The sequence below is a fragment of the Bos grunniens genome, chromosome 3 (assembly GCF_055505025.1).
Source record: "Bos grunniens cultivar Pamir isolate PY7600 chromosome 3, Bosgru_T2T1.0, whole genome shotgun sequence".
NCBI classification, from domain to species: domain Eukaryota; kingdom Metazoa; phylum Chordata; class Mammalia; order Artiodactyla; family Bovidae; genus Bos; species Bos grunniens.
This window is the reverse complement of record NC_141167.1, coordinates 24156890-24178187: the sequence shown is the minus strand read 5'-3', so window position 1 is coordinate 24178187 and position 21298 is coordinate 24156890. Positions and strand designations below refer to the sequence as shown.

Genomic DNA, 21298 nt, shown 5'->3' with positions numbered 1-21298 from the left:
GCAGGTGCTCTTTGGTGAGCACTCACATAGAACATAAAATCTTCACAGTCTTTCCGAGCTTATGACTTGGTGTGTCAGGTTACACATGGGTCCCTATAGGCAGCCCAGGCCATGTGATCACTTGCTGCCCAAGAGCCTGTGTTTAGTGTTTACTGGGGCTTACTACACAGTTAGGAGTTGTTTCTCAGGAGAGAAATAGTTATTTGCCAAAGAAGGTATGATTTTGCTCTTTACTCTAGCTATCTGCTCTGTGGTTATCCTGCTGGAGTTTGCCATAGGCTTCCTATAGCATTCCTATTCATCATAATCATTTTGGATCTTCTGGATTATAAGGTCCAAAGGCAGAACAGCTTTCACTGCAACCTGGATTTACTGCAGAGCCTTTTCTTGCTGTGAGCTCCAATCAAAATTGGCAGCATTGTAGACTACTTAGTGAGTGAATGGATCAGAACCACACAGTCAAATATAGTACATGTTATCTCCAAAATCTAGAAACCCACTGATCATTGTGCTTCTTTTTTGGAGGACAATACAGCAACTTGCAGCAATTTATTTTTCACTTTGGAGGGCTATTCTCAGATGGTACAGACCCCTAGATGCCTTGAAAGTTTCACTGAAATGGTAGGCTCTTGGATTTTTATAGGGTTTCTCTCTCACCTTCTGTCACACATGTCTTCTAAAGCACCTGTGTACTTGCACTTCCTTATACTACTGTAGTTACCAATATAGTGTACAGTGGGATGATCTCTGGGATGTCAAGATGATCAAGATTTCTGCAGACTGGATTATGATAAACATCAGGAGAATTAAAATAGTCTTGCAAAAAGATAGGAAAGGTACACTATTGTCTCTGTCAGGTGAAAATGAGCTGCTTCTGGTGGGCCTTGAAAACTAACAAAGAGAAAGCCATTTGCCAAATCAATAGCTTATACAAAGTGCTAGGAATAGTATTGATATTAGCCAGCAAATACATCGCATCTGAAACAGCAGCTGCAATTGGAGTCCCCACCTATTTAAATTTATACTGTTCTATAGTTATCCTCCAAGATTCATTTACTTACTCCATAGACCAAATATGTAACTTAAGTGGAAGAAATGATAAATATGTCCACAGACTCGATTTTGTTTTGGTTCATAAATCTTTCACCTACCATTCTTTTTAAAAACCAAAATTTACAGGGATCTATTCAGTCTTGATGATTGATGAAATATAGGATGTGGCGTTTCCCATCACTGTATTCATATCTTCTCGTGGGTCTACATGAGGCTAAGCAGTACACTTCTGCCAGACCCGTTCCAAGTGTGGCAGCCATCAGAGTGCTCCTCATGCAAGAACTGTAACTGACTCAGGGTCCCAGCTGCTCCACTTAAATCCACGGCTGTGTTTACACTGAGGCCATGCTTTCTACGGGCCACTCCCAACAAAGACTGAGCTTACTTGAAATATAAGGTTATCTTGTTCCTGGGTAATGGGAGGCAAATTTGGCTCCTCTCACAGGCAAATTTGGCTCTGGTACCCCCTTTTCACCTTGTGGATATTTCCCTAGAACTCACTGCCGTCTGAGACACCATTAGCTCAGCTTCTTTGCTTCCTTCCTTTGCTCCTTCATTCTAGGTCATGCCCTGAGGACCTGTATCACAGTCTGACAACATTCCCAGCTTCCCGAAGGTCCTTCCTCATTTCTTCTCACCAGCACTTCCCCTATTAAATTTACTGCACACATATACCATTTTGATGGTGTATTCTCAGAGCACCTGGGCTACCACACCGAGCATGTGATAAAGTAAGGTGGGATCTTCTCTAACCTATGCTTCTTTATTCTCTGGAGCACACTGAATAAACAAACAAGCATACAATAATTCAAGGCTACTAATTCTAGGAGGCATCACTATTAGAGTTTATGTTCTCCAGGCTTTACTATATTATTTTACATGTGAGCAGATAGTTCATAGGATGAAATGTGAACTGGGAGCTAAAATCATTGATGAGGTGTACAGTAAGAGGTATCTGGGGGAGACGGTGTTGGGCAGGGTTCAGAGAAGTACTCTGACTGCCTAAGTTAGCAATGCTCATGAAGTAGAAGAATGTCATCCAGTCTGTTGACTCTTATAGCCCCTTAGTGTCAGAGAAAGAGTAGGTCTAAAGATGAAGTGGTTTTTCTACCTTCTTTCAGATGGGAGAGCCTGTTCTGTTTCTTGACACAAAAGCATAAGTAGACCACTAACTGTTTTCTTTAACCCAGCTCTGACAATTTATTAGAGTTCATAGAACTCCCAGTTTTTGACAATAGATCGTCATTCTAATTGTCGATACTGTAGGTTCTTGTTATTTCTTTTTCTTTCTTGTATATTTATTAGGAAGTTGGAAAAAGCTGCAATAGGGCAATTCACTCTGAAAGCTTATAGTTCTGTAGTTAATTGGCCAGGAAATAGCCTCAAATATAAAGATAACTTCATCTGTGTTTTATTTTCTGTGCCATATTTCAAATAGATCGCTTGGCATTTTGAAATTACAACCATGAACAGTTCTGGGAATATCACTAAAACAGCTTATTGAATTTTTGGCCCCATTCATATCAATTAAAAAAGAAAAAGAACTTGCTGGAACACTTAACACTTTAACTTTTTTTTTTTTTCTGTCTCTCACACACACACACACACACACCATAGACTAGAGATGGAATTAGGTGTCCAATTAAGAGTTGGACCACTTAATCTTTATGAGTCTGGTAAAATATAGTATATTTGGGGGTTAAGTAGAATAAGACTGTTGCAGTTGGTCCTTTAGCAATTCCTTACTGCCTAACAAATAGTGTTGTTGTTCAATCAGTCATGTCTGACTCTTTGTGACCCTATGAATTGCAGCCCGTTAGGCTTCCCTGTCCTTCACCACCTCCCAGATCTTGCTCTAACTCATGCTCCTTTACTCGGTGATGCCATTAGGCCAACTTGTCCTCTGCCATCACCTGCTCCTCCTGCCTTCAATGTTTCCCAGCATCAGGGTCTTTTCAAATGAGTCAGTTCTTCGCATCAGGTGGCCAAAGTATTGGAGCTTCAGCTTCATCATTGGTCCTTCCAAGGAGTATTAAGGATTGATTTCCTTTAGGATTGACTGGTTGGATCTTGCAGTCCAAGGGACTCTCAAGAGTCTTCTCGAATACCACAGTTCAAAAGCATCAATTCTTTGGCACTCAGCCTTCTTCACAATCCAACTCTTGCATCCATACATGACTACTGGAGCAACCATAGCTTAGACTAGATGGACCTTTGTTGGCAAGGTAATGTCTCTGCTTTTGAATATGCTGTCTAGGTTGGTAATAACTTTTCTTCCAAGGAGCAAGTGTCTTTTAATTTCATGGCTGCAGTCACCATCTGCAGTGATTTTGGAGCCCAAAAATATAAAGTCTCTCACTGTTTCCACTGTTTCCCATCTATTTGCCATGAAGTGATGGGACCAGATGCCATGATCTTAGTTTTCTGCATGTTGAATTTTAAGCCAACTTTTGAATCTCCTCTTTCACTTTCATCAAGAGGCTCTTTAGTTTTTTTTTGCTTTCTAACATAAGGGTGGTGTCATCTGCATATCTGATGTTATTGATATTTCTCCTGGCAATCTTGATTCCAGTTTGTGCTTCTTCCAGCCCAGTGTTTCTCATGATGTACTCTGCATATAAATTAAATAAGCAGGGTAACAATATACAGCTTTGATGAACTCTTTTCCCTATTTGGAACCAGTCTGTTGTTTCATGTCCAGTAGTTCTAACTGTTGCTTCCTGACCTGCATACAGATTTATCAAGAGGCAGGTCAGGTGGTCTGGTAGTTCCATCTCGTTAAGAATTTTCCAGTTTATTGTGATTCACACAGTCCAAGGCAGTAGCATAGTCAATAAAACAGAAGTAGATGTTTTTTCTGGAACTCTCTTGCTTTTTTGATGATCCAGCAGATGTTGGCAATTTGATCTCTGGTTCCTCTGCCTTTTCTAAAACCAGCTTGAATATCTGGAAGTTCACAGTTCACATATTGCTGAAGCCTGGCTTGGAGAATTTTGAGCATTACTTTACTAGTATGTGAGATAAGTGCAACTGTGTCACAGTTTGAGCATTCTTTGGCATTGCCTTTCTTGGGATTGAAATGAAAACTGACCTTTTCCAGTCCTGTGGCCACTGCTGAGTTTTCCAGATTTGCTGGAATATTGACTGTAGCACTTTCACAGCATCATCTTTTAGGATTTTAAATAGCTCATCTGGAATTCCATCACCTCCACTAGCTTTGTTCGTAGTGATGCTTCCTAAAGCCCACTTGACTTCATGTTCCAGGATGTCTGGCTCTAGGCGAGTGATCATACCATTGTGATTATCTGGGTTGTGAAGATCTTTTCTGTATAGTTCTGTGTATTCTTGCCACCTCTTCTTAATATCTTCTGCTTCTGTCAGGTCCATGTCATTTCTGTCCTCTATTGTGCCCATCTTTGCATGAAATGTTCCCTGGTATCTCTAATTTTCTTGAAGAGATCTCTAGTCTTTCCCATTATATTGTTTTCTTCTATTTCTTTGCATTGATCAGTGAGGAAGACTTTCTTATCTCTCCTTGCTATTCTTTGGACTTCTGCATTCAAATGGGTATATCTTTCCTTTTCTCCTTTGCCTTTCACTTCTCTTCTTTTCTCAGCTATTTGTAAGGCCTCCTCAGGTAACCATTTTGCCTTTTTGCATTTCTTTTTCTTGGGGATGGTCTTGATTCCTGACTCCTGTACAATGTCTTAAACCTCCATCCATAGTTCTTCAGGTACTCTGTCTATCAGATCTAATCCCTTGAATCTATTTGTCACTTCCACTGTATAATCGTAAGGGATTTGATTTAGGTTATACCTGAATGGTCTAGTGGTTTTCCCTACTTTCTTCAGTTTAAGTCTGAATTTGACAATAAGGAGTTCATGATCTGAGCCACAGCCAGCTCCTCATCTTGTTTTTGCTGACTGTATAGAGTTTCTCCATCTTTGGCTGCAAAGAATATAATCAATATGATTTTGGTATTAACCATCTTGGGATGTCCATGTGTAGAGTCTTCTCTTGTGTTGTTGGAAGAGTGTGTTTTCATACTCTTGGAAAAACTCTATTAGCCTTTTCCCTACTTCATTCTGTACTCCAAGGCCAAATTTGCCTGTTTATTCAGGTGTTTCTTGACTTCCTACTTTTGCATTCCAGTTTTCTATAATGAAAAGGACATTTTTTTTGGATGTTAGTTCTAGAAGGTCTTCTAAGTCTTCATAGAACCGTTCAACTTCAGATTCTTCAACATTACTGGTCGGGGCATAGACTTGGATTACTGTGATATTGAATGGTTTACCTTGGAAATGAACAGAGATCATTCTGTCATTTTGGGGAATGCATCCAAGTACTACATTTCAGACTGTCTTTGTTGACTTTGATGTCTACTCCATTTCTTTTAAGGGATTCTTGCCCACGGTAGTAGATATAATGGTCATCTGAGTTAAATTCATCCATTCCAGTCCATTTTAGTTCGCTTATTCCTAAAATGTCGACGTTCACTCTTGCCATCTCCTGTTTGACCACTTCCAATTTGCCTTGATTCATGGACTTAACATTCCAGGTTCCTATGCAATATTGCTCTTTACCACATTGGATTTTACTTCCATCACCCCTCACCTTCACAACTGGGTGTTGTTTTTGCTTTGGCTCCATCTCTTCATTCTTTCTGGAGTTATTTCTCCACTGATCTCTAGTAGCATATTGGACACCTAGCAACCTGGGGAGTTCATCTTTCAGTGTCCTATTTTTTCGCCTTTTCATATTGTTCATGGGGTTCCAAGGCAAGAATACTGAAGTGGTTTGTCATCCCTTTCTCCATTTCACCGCGTTTTGTCAGAACTCTCCACCATGACCTGTCCATCTTGGGTGGCCTTACATGGCATGGCTCATAGTTTCATTGAGTTAGAGAAGGATGTGGTCCATGTGATCAGATTGGTTAGTTTTCTGTGATTGCGGTTTTCGGTCTGTCTGCCCTCTGATGGAGAAGGATAAGAACTTATGGAAATCTCCTGATGGGAGAGACTGACTGAGGGGGAAACTGGGTCTTGTTCTGATGGGCAGAAAATGCTCAGTAAATATTTAATCCAATTTTCTGCTGATGGGTGGGGCTTGTTCCCTCCCTGTTATTTACCTGGGGCCAAACTATGGTGAGGAGAAGGCAGTGGCGACCCACTCCAGTACTCTTGCCTGGAGAATCCCATGGGTGGAGGAGCCTGGTGGGCTGCAGTCCATGGGGTCGCAAAGAGTCAGACACGACTGAGCGACTTCACTTTCACTTTTCACTTTCATGCACTGGAGAAGGAAATGGCAACCCACTCCAGTGTTCTTGCCTGGAGAATCCCAGGGATGGGGGAGCCTGGTGGGCTTCCATCTATGGGGTCACACAGAGTCAGACACGACTGAAGCGACTTAGCAGCAGCAGCAGCAAACTATGGTGAAGGCAATGAAGATAATGGCAACCTCCTTCAAAAGGTCCGACTGCTACACTGAGTGCCCCTAACCCTGCAGCAGGCCACCACCAACTCACCCCTCTGCTAGAGACTCCTGGACACTCACGGGCAAGTCTGGGTCAGTCTCTTGTGGGGTCACTTCTCCTTTCTCCTGGGTCTTGGTGTGTACAATGTTCTGTTTTTGCCCTCCTAGAGCCTATTTCCCCAGTCCTGTGTAAACTCTGGCAGCTCTATGGTGGGGTTAATGGTGGCCTCCTCCAAGAAAGTGAAATGCGGAGTAAGCTCTAGGACGTCCAGGTTGCTGCTTTCAATGCGAAGTGCATTTCCTGCCCTGTTTTCAAGATGAATAGCACCATATTTTCTTGGAGTGGAAGCTGTGCAGTGCTGGAGTGACTGATACCCCAAAGGCAAAGGAGAAGCCCCAGCAAGGTGGTAGGAGGAGTGAAATCATGTTTAGAATCAAAGCCCATACCCACCAGAGATGCTCAGAGGGCTCAAACAAACCTTGTATGCACCAGGACCCAGAGACCCCACAGAGATGGAGACAGAACTATATTTGAGTGTCTCCTGTGGAGGTACAGGTAAGTTATGTAACTTTGGGCAAATCATTTGACCTTTTGTAGCATTAGTATCTTAACATATAAAATGAGATAATGATGCCTACTGCACAGTATTATTGTGAGAATCAGATGAGGAACTATTTGTAAGGGGCAATGGGCAGTGTCTGGAACAGAGAAAGCATACCAAAAATAAGCTAAAAATAAGACACACCTGAGCTCTGTTTCTGGCCATGGACTGAGATCTAAAATGGAATCTTAATCTATGTCCTTATCACAGTGACTATTTCCCATTTAACACTGTTTTACATATGAGCAGATTGGATGGATGAAATCTGTGTCTCATCTGGACCATCTCCTTTTAGCTTCCATGCCTTCCCTGCATTCTCTCCAATTTTCTAGAATGAAAACAACAGGGTATGGGAATTTGTCCTGAAGCAATCATCTTTTATTGGAGAAGGAAATAGCAACCCACTGCAGTATTCTTGCCTGGAGAATCCCAGGGACAGAGGAGCCTGATGGGCTGCTATCTATGGGGTTGCACAGAGTCAGACATGACTGAAGCAACTTAGCAGCAGCAGCAGCAGCTGTAATCATCTTTTCTTAAAATTAATTTATCTTAATTGGAGGCTAATCATATTATAATATTGTGGTGGTTTTGCCATACATCGACATGAATCAGCCATGGGTGCACATGTGTCCCCCCATCCTGAATCCCCCTCCCACCTTTCTCCCCACCCCGTATCTCTGGGTTGTCCCAGAACACCGGCTTTCTGTGTCCTGGTTCATGCATTGAATTTGCATTGGTCATCTATTTTACATATGGTAATATACATGTTTCAGTGCTGTTCTCTCAAATCATCACACCCTCGCCTTCTCCCACATAGTCCAAATGTCTGTTCTTTACATCTGAGTTTCTTTTGCTGTCTTGCATATAGGGTCATTGGTTCCATCTTTCTAAATTCCAAATATATGTGTTAATATACTGGCTTAGTGTTTCTCTTTCTGACTTACTTCACTCTGTATAATAGGCTCAAGTTTCATCCACCTCATTAGAATTGAGTCAAATGTGTTTTTATAGCTGAGTAATATTCTACTGTGTACATGTACCACACTTCCTTATCCATTCATCTGCCAATGGACATCTAGGTTGCTTCCATGTCCTAGCTATTTTAAACAGTGCTGAATATTGAATATGAATATTGGGGTACATGTGTCTCTTTCAATTCTGGTTACCTCAGTGTGCATGCCCAGCAGTGGGATTGCTGGGTCTTATGGCAGTTCTATTTCCAGTTTTTTAAGGAATCTCCACATTGTTCTCCATAGTGGCTGTACTAGTTTGCATTCCCACCAACAGTGTAAAAGGGTTTCCTTTTCTCTACACCCTCTCCAGCATTTATTGTTTGTAGACTTTTTGATGGCCACCATTCTGACTAGTGTGAGATGGTACCTCATTGTGGTTTTGATTTGCATTTCTCTGATAATGCGTGATGTTGAGCAACTTTTCATGTGTTTTTTAACCATCTGTATGTCTTTTTTGGAAAAATATCTGTCTAGTTCTTTGGCCCACTTTTTGATTGGGTCGCTTATTTTTCTGGTATTGAGCTGCTTGTATATTTTGGAGATTAATTATTTGTCAGTTGTTTCATTTGCTATTATTTTCTCCCATTCTGAAGGCTGCCTTTCATCTTGCTTATAGTGAAACAATCTTCTTGATACTACATAAAGACAGTTAGAATGAGAGAGGAGCTTAGAGGTACTACATCTAAACCCTTTATTTTAAAATGAGGAGACTAGTGTCCAAGAAGGGAAGTGACTGACCCAAGGTCATGCGAAAAGAAAGCACAAACACAGGCCTTGAGCATTCATTCTCTCAGTGCAGAGATCCTCCCCAGCATCAGAGGTGTATGTAGATAAACACCTGGCAGAGAGGAGCCCTATACCCCTTCCCTTTGTTCCCAAGGAAGGACACACTGTCCCAGCCTTATCCATTTTAGGAGGAGCATCTTTGCATATAGACATCTGTGCATGGGGCTCATAAGCCAAGCCAGCTGTCTGCCAGCCACCACACTTTATTTTAGGGTTAATTATAGTGAAATGGGGCCTTCCCTGGTGGCTCAGATAGTAAAGAATCTGCCTGTAATTCAGGAGACCCAGGTTCAATCCCTGGGTTGGGAAGATCCCCTGGAGAAGGGAATTCTTGCCTGGAGAATTCCATGAACTGAGGAGCCTGGCAAGCTACAGTCCAATGGGTTGCAAAGAGTATCCCATGACGTGACTAACACTTTCACTTCACTTCATAAAGGTCCAACCAAGATTTTGAATATTTAATCACCCTGATAAATTCCTTTATGGGCTTCTCAGATGGCACAGTGGTAAAGAATCTCCCTGCCAATGCAGGAGACACAAGAAATACAGGTTCAATTCCTGGGTAAGGAAGACCCCTGGAGTAGAAAATGGCAACCCACTTTAGTATTCTTGCCTGGAAAATTTCATGGACAGAGGAGCCTGATGGGCTACAGTCCATGGAGTTACATAGAGTTGAATATGAATGAGCACCCTTGCTTGCAAGTTCCCTTATGGCTATTTCCATTCACTCTCCACCCGTTCATAGGCAACTATTCTTGATTATATCACCATAGATTAGTTTTGTCTGTTTTTGAGCTTCATATAGAATTAAATGATATGAATTCCTATCTGACTTCTTTCAGTCAATCATCCAGATTGCTGAATGCATCGATAGATTATTTTGTTCTTTTTTAACTCTGAATAACAGTCCTTAGAATGTGTGACCCAGAGGGATGGTATGGGGAGGGAGGAGGGAGGAGGGTTCAGGATAGGGAACACATGTATACCTGTGGCGGATTCATTTTGATATTTGGCAAAACTAATACAATTTGTAAAGTTTAAAAATAAAAAATAAAAAATAAAAAAAAAAGATTTTGCAAGCCACATAGCACAGCCAAAAATAAATAAATAAATAAATAAGAAAAAAAAAAAAGAATGTGTGATAGGGTCATGTCCCAAATCCAGCATCTACTGAGTGACTTTGAGTCAGCCATGTAACCTTTCTAAACTTCAGTTTCCTTATCTATAAAATTGACATAATACAGTCTACCTTTCAGGATTGGATATGTACTTGCTAACAATGTGTCCAAGACATAGCAAGTGATCAGTACAGGCAGCTGTAATCATAGAAACTCTGTGCTTCTCTTACTCTAGAGATTACTGTGTGCAACTCTTACTTTTCAGGTGAAGACAGGAAGGGCCAAGGCTCCTCTTCTAGGAATAGCACTAGAGGCCTGCTGCTGCCCTGCACTGCTGCTTGTTCTATGCTCCACATTTACTCTGCACAAAAGCCTTTGTTAGTAGCCTTTGCTACTCCAAATAGTATGCAACTGAAAGTGCTTTCTTTTTGAGGACTGTCAAAATACTCTTGCAATGAGAAACTAAATAAATAGTTTTCTGAAACCTTTCAGATTTTTTAATAAGTCAAAATACACTTTTTTGACAGCATAATTGCTTTTCATAGTGGGGCCTTAAATCTGCACTATAAAAGAATAATGCAACAGTAGATCATTTGTGAAAACTTAATGAAAATGGAGTTAGGGAACCTCAGAGTCACTAGACCTTGAAATTCACTTTCAGAAACTAATTTGCAGTAAATGCATGAGAAACATATTTAGACATGATAAACTTCCAGGCTGCTGCTGAGCAGGTGTGGAAGTTTATCTTGATTAACTCCTTTGTTTTAATTAATGCCAAAGAGCAAAGTGTGAGGATACAGCATTGTCAGTGGGAGCCATTTTGAAAGGACCATCATGTAGTCCCTTGGTCTGGTTCAGATCGGCAGGACTGTCTGCTGTAGAGGATTGTAAGACCTTCTAAGACACCACAATTGCTTCTCTGCTTTCTGTTGCTGACCTCATTAATAATAACAGTTAAGTCTACTACTTTTTCCGAGGACAGGTAACTACACTGATTAAGTATAGGCTATGGAATCAGACCAGAGAAGGCAATGGCACCCCACTCCAGTACTCTTGCCTGGAAAATCCCATGGATGGAGGAGCCTGGTAGGCTACAGTCCATGGGGTCGCTAAGAGTCGGACACGACTGAGGGACTTCACTTTCACTTTTCACTTTCGTGCATTGGAGAAGGAAATGGCAACCCACTCCAGTGTTCTTGCCTGGAGAATCCCAAGGAAGGGGGAGCCTGGTGGGCTGCCGTCTATGGGGTCGCACAGAGTCAGACACGACTAAAGCGACTTAGCAGCAGCAGCAGCATGGAGTCAGACTACCTAGATTGAATCTCAGTGCTATCACTTTCAAATTGTATGATTTTAAGCAAGTAAATTAACTTTTCTCAGTTTCCCTATATGTAATGTGAGAATAATAATAATCCTCAAGTTATGCTGAAGGTTAAATGAATTAATTCAAGTAATATTCTTAGAATCTGTCTGAAACATAGTAAATGCTCAATGACTATTTGCTATTGCTGTTTTATTTTCATTGTAATTAGAAGTAGGTACGGAACATTCCATACGTCTTTCTATTGAACCCTCATGACAGTCCTATCAGGAAGATATTATTATTTTCATTTTAGATATAAGGAAACTGGGACTCAGAAAAGGGTAAGTCTTAATGGGCTGATGCAGTGGAACAGAAGAAAACTGACCTGTGACCTCAGTCTTACTTGTAATCTGTCTAGAGTTTACTTCATGAATGTCTGTGCGTCACCTTGAGGAAGACCAGCAAGTTACTGAAATTTTCTCTGAAACTTTATTCAGAGATTTGTCAGCCATTTGTGCCTACAAAAGTCAAATCACTACTCTCCTAAACACCTACCATGCCCCAAGGTCATTTCAGTTTTCTCCTGTTCTTATAAGCTACCCACCTGTCAAAGCTCATTATAGAGGAAAAAGGAAGTTGGTCACTTTTGGCCTTGAAGCTCCAGGGCCTGTTATTGAAATGTTTAGGGTTTTTCTGTTTTTCTTTTAATTGGGAGAAAAGAAATCCTCTCAGCCAGAAGACTGAGCAGCCATCCATGTACATGGATGCAAAATACTTTTAAGGAACTCGTTGGAGCCAGGAATCCAAAGGTTCTCCCTCATGCTGTCTGGATTTGGATCTTGGTTTTCAAGGTTCCTGGTACATGAGTCCAGGAAAATGAGCATAGTGACAGCCACACATTCTTGGAAGGTAAATAAGACTTTTCCAGAGAGTCAGTCCATTAGCTCATGTGATGTCAGGAAAATCTCCCAGCAGGTGGACAGGATAGGAATAATATCCAGGAAATGGCTTATACTAGGTCTAGAAGTTATTTCACCTGGCTTTGGAAAGTAAGTCCTTGGGCTACTCCTTTCCCTGAATTTTAGCTATTGTGTCTCTAAAATGAGGACTTTCTATCTGAACAGTTATTTTAAAGACTTTTTAAAATTAAGGAACCCTTTTTACCAAAAAAATCATCCCATGTAAAATATAAAACTAATAATATAAAATATTATATATATATTATATATATATAACTAATAATATAAAATATATATAATATATAAACTATAAAATATATAATATAAAATATAAAATTAGGTTGAAGTGGAGGGTTGCTGACCTAATTCTTTTTTGTCAGGAGAGGGTTCAGTTCTGTTCAGTCACTCAGTCATGTCTCACTCTTTGTGATCCCATGGACTGCAGCACACCAGGCCTCCCTGTCCATTACCAGCTCCCGGAGCTTACTCAAACTCATGTCCATCAAGTCAGTGATGGTATCCAACCATCTCATCTTCTGTTGTCCCCTTCTCCTCCTACCTTCAGTCTTTCCCAGCATCAGGGTCTTTTCAAATGAGTCAGTTCTTCTCATCAGGTGGCCAAAGTATTGGAGCTTCAGTTTCAGCATCAGTCCTTCCAATGAATATTCAGGACTGATTTCCTTTAGGATGGACTGGTTGGATCTCCCTGTAGTGCAAGGAACTCTCAATAATCTTCTCATTCAACACCACAGTTCAAAAGCATCAATTCTTCAGCACTCAGCTCTCTTTATAGTCCAACTCTCATATCCCTACATGACTACTGGAACAATCATAGCTTTAACTAGACAGACTTTTGTTGGCAAAGTAATGTCTCTGCTTTTTAGTATGCATTCTAGGTTTGTCATAGCTTTCCTTCCAAGGAGCAAGTTTCTTTTAATTTCATGGCTGCAGTCACCATCTGCAGTGATTTTGGAGCCTAAGAAAATAAAGTCTGTCACTGTTCCTATTGTTTCCCCACCTATTTGCCATGAAGTGATGTGACCAGATGCCATGATCTTAGTTTTTTGAATGTTGAGTTTTAAGCCAGCTTTCTCATTCTCCTCTTTCAATTCCATCAAGAGGCTCTTTAGCTCCTATTCACTTCCTGACATAAGGGTGGTGTCATCTGCATATCTGAGGTTATTGATATTTTTCCTGGCAATCTTGATTCCTGCTTGTGCTTCTTCTAGCCTGGCATTTCACATGATGTACTCTGCATAGAAGTTAAATAGGCAGGGTGACAACATACAGCCTTGTTGTACTTGTTTCCCAATTTGGAACTAATCTGTTGTGCCATGTCCGGTTCTAACTGTTGCTTCTTGAACTGCATACAGATTTCTTAGGAGGCTGGTAACATGGTATAGTATTCCCATCTCTTGAAGAATTTTCCACAGTTTGTTGTGATCCATGCAGTCAAAGGCTTTGGTGTAATCAATAAAGCAGAAGTAGATGTTTTTCTGGAATTTTCTTTCTTTTTCTATGATCCAATGGATGTTGGCAGGAGAGGGTACTAGAGTTATACTTTAAGAGTTTGCATTATTTTGGTCGTTGTTGTTATTAAATGGGGTGGAGAAGTGAGCAGGGCTTAGATGTGATATTGGGCCTGCCCTGCTAGAAGCAGACCCTGGATTGGCCATAAACTCTGGGTGCTACTTATCTGATTATCATTCTTTAGACACCACACAGCTAACTACAAATTTCTACTGCACTCACATGTTTGGGGAAATTCCCCTCCCAGAACAAAGGAAGGGTACTTTTGACTAAGTGAAAGAAATAGAGGAGTGAAGAAAAGGAGAAAGGGAAAGAGAAGAAGAAGAAAAAGAAAAGAGGGAGGGGGGAAGAGGGAGTGGAGAAAGAGGAAAGAGAAAGAAAGGGAAGGGAAGGAAGAAGAAAGAAAATATTAATAGTTGAACTTTTTGCTATTTCATGAATAATCATCCATCTAACCTTTGCAAGTCTCCATGAGTCAAGGAGAAATGCTTTTATTTCCACTGTAAAGATGAAGAGAAACTAAGGATTTCATAGGTGTCTTTGCAACAAGATTTGAGAGGTAGAAAGTAGCCAATTAAGTGACAGGAAGAATTAGGGAATAGGTTTTGAAGAAGGAGGCTTCAAAGAGTATTTCAGACAAAAAGAAGGCACTGGGGAAGCATATTAGGCACAGAAACAGCATAAGCAGAGGCCCAGAGGACTGAATGTGTACAATGCAATAGGAAATAAGGAGTGTCCACTGTGTATAATGGTATTAGCTAGTATGACCATTGTCTCACGAATCCGTACATGTGGAAAGCTCCTAATTTGGAGAATGAGGGAGTTTGAAAATAATTGGATAACACTCAAGAGGAAGAAAGGGTAGGGAAAGACCACAAGTTGGAGTTGGTGTTTATTTAATTTTATGCTACAAGAGTCTATACTTTCTGGAAAACCAACAAGACACATGTTTGAATTTAGCTTTTTAAATTGCAAAGTTAAGTACATGTTATTTTGGATTCTGAGTCCAAACATTTGCTTGGTATTTTCCACACATCTCCTCTGCTCCAATTGGAGCACATCAAAGTCCTGGTTTCTCTTGATGTTGTGCAGGCTTTCTGCTAAATGCCGTCTGGTTTTCTTAAAATGCCATCAGGAAGATGGTATTGCAAGCTTATGAAAGACAATGGAATTGCCTCCGAGCAGAGACTGTGAGAAACTAAGGGAGGCCAAACAAAAGAGAGAGGTTTGTCCCTGCCGTGGACCCACTGTGTGGCCTTGGACAAGGCCTTTCCCTTCAGGCACTGGTTTTCCTATTTGTGGAACGAACAGGTGGGCATTTGAGGAGTTAAATAAAATGGGAGAGGGACAGTCAAGTAATGATATTCAAAATATGCCCTGACTCCAGACATGTCTCATTCCCTCCATCATTGCCATTGTAGCTCAGCCCAGTCCTTTTGTCTGTGAAGATACTTCTCTCATAACTGATCTTTTCTTCATTCATGTACTCAATGCAGTCTATGGGCTTCCCTGATGGGTCAGCAGGCTAAAAACCAGCCTGCAATGCGGGAGCTACAGGAGATGTGGGTTCAATCCCAGGGTTGGGAAGATCCTCTGGAGGAGAAAAATGGTAACCTACTCAGTATTGTTGCCTGGAGAATCCCATGGATGGAGGAGCCTGGTGGGCTATGGTACAAAGGGTCGCAAAGAGTCAGACACAACTGAGCGACTAAGCACACACTGCAGTCTATGCTCCACCCAGCAGCCAGATTGCTCCTTTTAAAATGAGAGACAGGGAACTTTCCTGGTGGTCCAGTAGTTAAAAATCTGCCTTGTAATTCAGGGGGAGCAAGTTCAATCCCTGATCCAGGAACTCAGATCCCACATACTGAGGAGTAACCAGGCGCATGCTTCCACTACTGAGCCCATGGGCTCTGGGGCCTACATGCCACAACTAGAGAAGCCCGTGTGCTCAACTAAGACCCAGTGCAGCCAAATAAATAAACAAGAAAATAAACTGAGAGTCAGAGAACTTCATTTACCTGTTCACAACACTTTGGTTGGCTTACGTATGATTGTTGCTGCTGCTGCTGCTGCTAAGTCACTTCAGTCATGTCTGACTCTGTGCAACCCCATAGATGGCAGCCCACCAGGCTCCCCCATCCCTGGGATTCTCCAGGAAAGAACACTGGAGTGGGTCACCATTTCCTTCTCCAATGCATGAAAATGAAAAGTGAAAGGGAAGTCGCTCAGTCGTGTCTGACTCTTTGCGACCCCATGGACTGCAGCCTACCAGGCTCCTCCATCCATGGGATTTTCCAGGCGAGAGTACTGGAGTGGGGTGCTATTGCCTTCTCCATGTATGATTGACATAGACTCAAATCTAAAACCTTTACTGTGGTTCACAAGGTCTCACGTGATCTGGCCCCTAAGTTGTTTCCTTCATTTATTGCCTAACAATTCTTCTCCTTTCTCACTGTGCTCCAGCCCCTTGACCTTTCAGTTGTTCCTTGGACTCCTAAAATTTTCAAATTTTACTCTTTCTCTCTTCAGTTGTGTGTCAAAGAAAAAGACAAAGACCACCAAAAACAAACAAAAAATAACCCCACCCCCCCGCCCCCTGCCACACACACACACAGACACTAAAACAAACAAAAGCAGGAGTCTGGATCAGTTGTCTTGCCTGTCAGGGAACATACGCCAAAGAAGAAAGTTTCCCTGCCTGTGAAGCAGAAACTCTTTGGATCAGTGGCTGTGTGTTTTCCATATTGATGACTCCACAGTGCATAGAAGAGCACTTCACCCCTCCTAAGTAATTTAATCAGAACCCTTAGGCTGCGCTCTTCAGCTGGGCTCCACTCTTTTTATTCTGTGCACGTGCTCTATTCATTTCACACGTTCTTCCACTTTATACATCTTCTTCCTTCTCCTGCCTGTGTTGTCTTTCCACCGGTTTCCTACTTGAAAATGCCCACTCTAGTGCATCACAGCTCAACTTGAAAAGGGCATCTCCTCCAGGAAGCATTCTTTCAGCCCCTCCATGGTAAGTGTGTTATTCTCTCCTGTTAACCTGTGAATCTTAGTACCTAGCACACCCTGTAGCAGAGCCCATGTCATGGAATCGTGCAGTGGTATGATTACTCAGGCAGCTATCTACTCAATTAAATTAGGAAATTCTTGCCTTAAAAATAGAGGATCATGTCACAATCACCATTGTATTTTTAATGTTTGATATATTTTCATACTATAAATATTTGTCGATATTTAAGTAAGTGTAAGTGAATGAATAAGTGAAGAATGCAGTTTAATGATGAAGGTGATATGGGGGTTGAGGGGCAGAAGAGTAACAGTGAAGGAGATAGTAAGTAGTCCTGGTGATGTTCCATCTGTAGACAGGAGAGTGAAAGTGAAGTCACTCAGTCGTGTCCGACTCTTTGCGACCACATGGACTGTAGCCTACCAGGCTTCTCTGTCCACGGGATTCTCCAGGCAAGAACACTGGAGTGGGTTGCCATTTCCTTCTCCAGGGGATCTTCCTGACCCAGGGATCAAACCCAGGTCTCTGCATTGCAGGCAGGCACTTTGCCCTCTGAACCACCAGGGGAGCCCCAAACAGGAAAGCATGAAAGGAAAGCATGGAATAGTGCCTTGGCCATGCGTAGAGTGGGTTTTGGAAACAGTGCTCAGTGAGTTCTTTACCACTGCATTCCATTTGTTAGGAAACTCTGCCAATGAAGTTGTGGATTTGTGTGTGTTTGTGTCCCCATGGCTAGAGTCATTTAAAATACATTTTTTAAAACCAAACACTAGAATATGGCTCCCTTCTTAAGGCTGACTTTTTTATTGGACTTGTCAAAGTCAGCCTTGAGGTTCTGACACGGAGAGGATCCTCCCTTTTATCCACTCTGTGACTTTAATTGAACTCAGTTATGATAAAAAGGGCATACGAATTATAGTTCTGGTAAAATTTTTCTGCCTGGTATATATAGCAGGGTAATAAAATACATGCTGCTGTGTAAGATGCCTTTAAACATTCACCATCTAGGAATGAGTAATGAATACATCCCTCTTCTATTCCTAGCTGACTTCTGGTAGGAAAAAAAAAAAAAAGTCTTTCAGCTTTTGCCCAATGTCACTTATTACTGCCATTATAAATTGAAAACATTTTTCTGCCATAAAATTCCCTGTGATGAATTGTACCATAGGCATTACAGTTTTTTCATCGTTTTCTTCTTGATGAGCTGGCAAAATAAAGAGAATAAAATGGATATATTCTTTTCTTTTGGAGAAATCCAATCTCCACAAATGACCCCCTTAAGACTCTCAATGACTGTTTGTATGGATTCTGATCTTAAAAAATCACCCGACTTGGGGGCTTGAGTGTGTGTATTATCATGCAGTTAGTTTATTATTGAGCAAGAGTCTGTCTGAAAGTGATTTTGAGGATGACTTCATTAGCAGAACTACAGAAAGCTCCCCTTAAGTGATTTGAACAAGGAAATTGAAAGGGAATTTAGGACTTTTATTTAAAACAATGCTATCTTGGGCCCTTTTCCAATGCATCACACCTCGTTACCTGAGCAGAGATAACACACTTGATTGCCCACGTTCTGTCTTCTTTTTAAGTTAGTCCTGCATTTGGAATAGAAGATAGTTTGGGCTGATTTCCATTCTAAATACTAAGTGCCAGGAACTGTGCTAAGTACTTCTTATATCAGACCCTTGTAACAATTCTATAAGAAAATATTATGTGTATTTTATAGGTGAGGAAAATGAAGGTCAGAGTACTCAAGCATTTGAGGAATTTGAGACATACAGCTAGTTTAAAATGAAGCCAGAATTCCAGCTCAAGCCTTTTTTGCCCTTAAAGCTGTATTCTTTCCTCTACTGCATGCTGCCTCCCAAATACAATACAGTGGAATGGACTTAGACGTTGCAACTAATGGAATAATTTTAATACCATTGAGTGTTTCTTTTGGATACTTAAGTCTGACATGAAGGGCATGACATCTGTAGGCTATCCAAATGCGTTTAAGCAGGCAGATATAAGCTGTTTCTACCCCAAGGCCTCCAGTGGGAGAAGCACAAAGGCCCTGCTAATACTGCCTTTGTCCCCTGACTGCATGGTCTTCATCTAGCAGAGTGAAGACCAAACAGTGCCTAATGCTGTGTGGGACTGTCAGCTTGTATATCTGTCTCCCCACTAGGCTATGCACTCTTTGAGTAAAGGGATCTTGTCTGATTGACTTCTACAGGATTTAATCAGGTGTGTAGTTCATGGATAGATGGGGAAGTGGATGGAGAAGTTTGAGGTTGAGAGACAGGTACTTTGAGAACATCAGAATTTAAAGGATGGGTAAATTAAGAAAAATCAGTGAAGAGGGCTGAGACAGAGGAATCAGAAGAGGAGGAAGGAACCCAGGAGAAAGGGGAAAGAAGAGTGTCAGGGAAGAAAGAGGTAAAGGGAGTTTTAAGGAGGGAATGATGAAAAGTATCCAGCACTGAAACAGTTATGCTGTGCTTAGTCACTCAGTCGTGTCTGACTCTTTGTGTCCCCATGGACTGTAGCCCACCAGGCTCCTCTGTCCGTGGGAACTCGCCAGGCAGGAAAACTAGAGTGGGCTGCCATGCTCTTCCCCAGAGGATCTTCCCAACCCAGAGATCGGACCAAGGTCTCCCACATTGCAGGTGGATTCTTTGCCATCTGAGCCACCAGGGAACAGTTAAATAAATAAAATGAGGATTGAGATGATTTAGCATTAATGGGTTCATTTCTTAGCTTGGTAAGAAAGATTTCATGGAAGGTAGAAATGGAACCAAATTTATTTATTTATTTTGTGTGTGCAATCTTTAAGTGTTACTTTATCTGCTGTATATAAATGTGCTTCTAGTAGATTAATGTTTTCTGCAGGGAACCCAATTTAGGTTAAGGAATTGGGGAAGTAGAAGCAATGATTATAGACAGCTCTTAGATGGAATGTTTGTGAGGTTAAAGGATGAGATGCTCACTTAGGGAAGATATTAAAGGGGAAGATTTTGAGGATTTCAAGCTGTGAGACTTTAATATAGTTTTGAACTTCATGAGAAAAGCAAAGGGCAAGAAGTGAGGTGGAAAACATGAACTTCGATTCAGCTTTGAAGCTTCTCATTGGTACCCTAGTATTCTGTACATATATAGGTTTAAAGCTACTTATGATAAAGATCCTGCCCCCTGCCCATCTGAGGTATGGCCTTAGCAGTTAGCCAGAGACTTGTGTTTCAGATAGTCTTCAGAAGACAAATAGGGCTTCTGGGCATTTCCACAGCACCTCCTATGGGAGTATAATTATGAAGTATATACCCCTAAACTTCATCAAGAAAAAGAATTCTCATAATGCCAATAAAATAAGAACTGGTACGTGCTATTTTCCTTCCATACAGTGAATACCTCTCTAGTGATCAGCAGAAGATTGACAAAATTATCTTTAGAGGTCATCCAAATGTCTTTTTTTTAGCTGTTTACATGTAAGGCAGGTGTGTGTGTATTTGTGTGTGTGTGCTCCCTTGTGTTTGGAGTTTAATTGTCTAGATAATTGCTTTAAGTACACACTTCTCTGAAAGCACTACTCCAGCTTAGTTGTATAACCTCAAATTGTCAGGAACTGTCTAACGATATAATGAAGACCAGGAGGGAGCAAAAGTTGCCATGTAAGAGTGGATGGCCCAGAAAACCAGACTGAAACCATGACTACCGCTGGGGTGAAGATCATCATCACATCCTTTCTCTCCCTGATTGCTCTACTCCTTCCTGAGACAAAGTCACATCAGACAAATCACCATTCTCCAAACATACTTTGTAACTGTGGACTTCTGAGTTCTTTGTGTTTTCCCTTTTCTTGAAATAATGCTCATCTTTTTAACATGTCAAACTCCTCCTCATTCCCCAAGATCTAGTGTAAATTAAACCTTCTCTTATTCCCTACCCAAAGGATGGAATTGCTTTAGCTACAGCCTGACTTTTCCTAAATGTCCCCTGATGTGTACAGTGCTATCCCTGTTTTTCTCAGTTCAGAATGCCATTCTGTCTGCCTTTCATCTCCATCTCTTTACATCTTAGAACCTGAGAACATCAAAGCAAAAAGAGCTCTTAGAGATCATAACTTTTCAGATGGGGAAATTGAGTCCCAAAGTAGCAACAGGTAACAGGAAAACCAGAGCTAGGTGAAGTCTTGGGAGGTGGGGCAGAGTGTGGTATAGTGGAAAGGCAACATCTTTTGAGTTAAACTAATTTGAGCTCAAACTCTGACTCTACTATCAATAAACTGATTTTTCATCTTCTCTGAGCATCAGTTGTTTTATCTGTTTAATTTTTTTTTAAAGATAATATCTCTTATGGTTTCTGTGTCATATAAAAATGTCTATTTTGGTTCCTGGCACATGACAGAAGCTCTGCAGTATTCTGTATGTCTGTACGAATGTATGTATTTTCACTTTAGGAAGGCAG

At 41.2% G+C, this 21298-nt stretch overlaps 1 protein-coding gene across 11 annotated transcripts in view; it reads left to right on the top strand.

Annotated features, from left to right (window-relative positions):
* The window catches only part of LOC147375312 (BEN domain-containing protein 5), a 1469512-nt gene that overhangs the window by 960050 nt on the left and 488164 nt on the right, over positions 1–21298 (top strand). The window contains exon 1 of one of the 11 annotated variants that reach the window (XM_086387435.1): positions 16593–16858. The exons of the other annotated variants lie outside the window; for them this stretch is intronic. Coding sequence (XP_086243561.1) covers positions 16856–16858 — 3 coding nt within the window. The 5' untranslated portion in view covers positions 16593–16855. Of the gene's footprint in view, positions 1–16592; positions 16859–21298 lie in introns of those variants that run through there. 11 annotated transcript variants of the gene reach the window in all.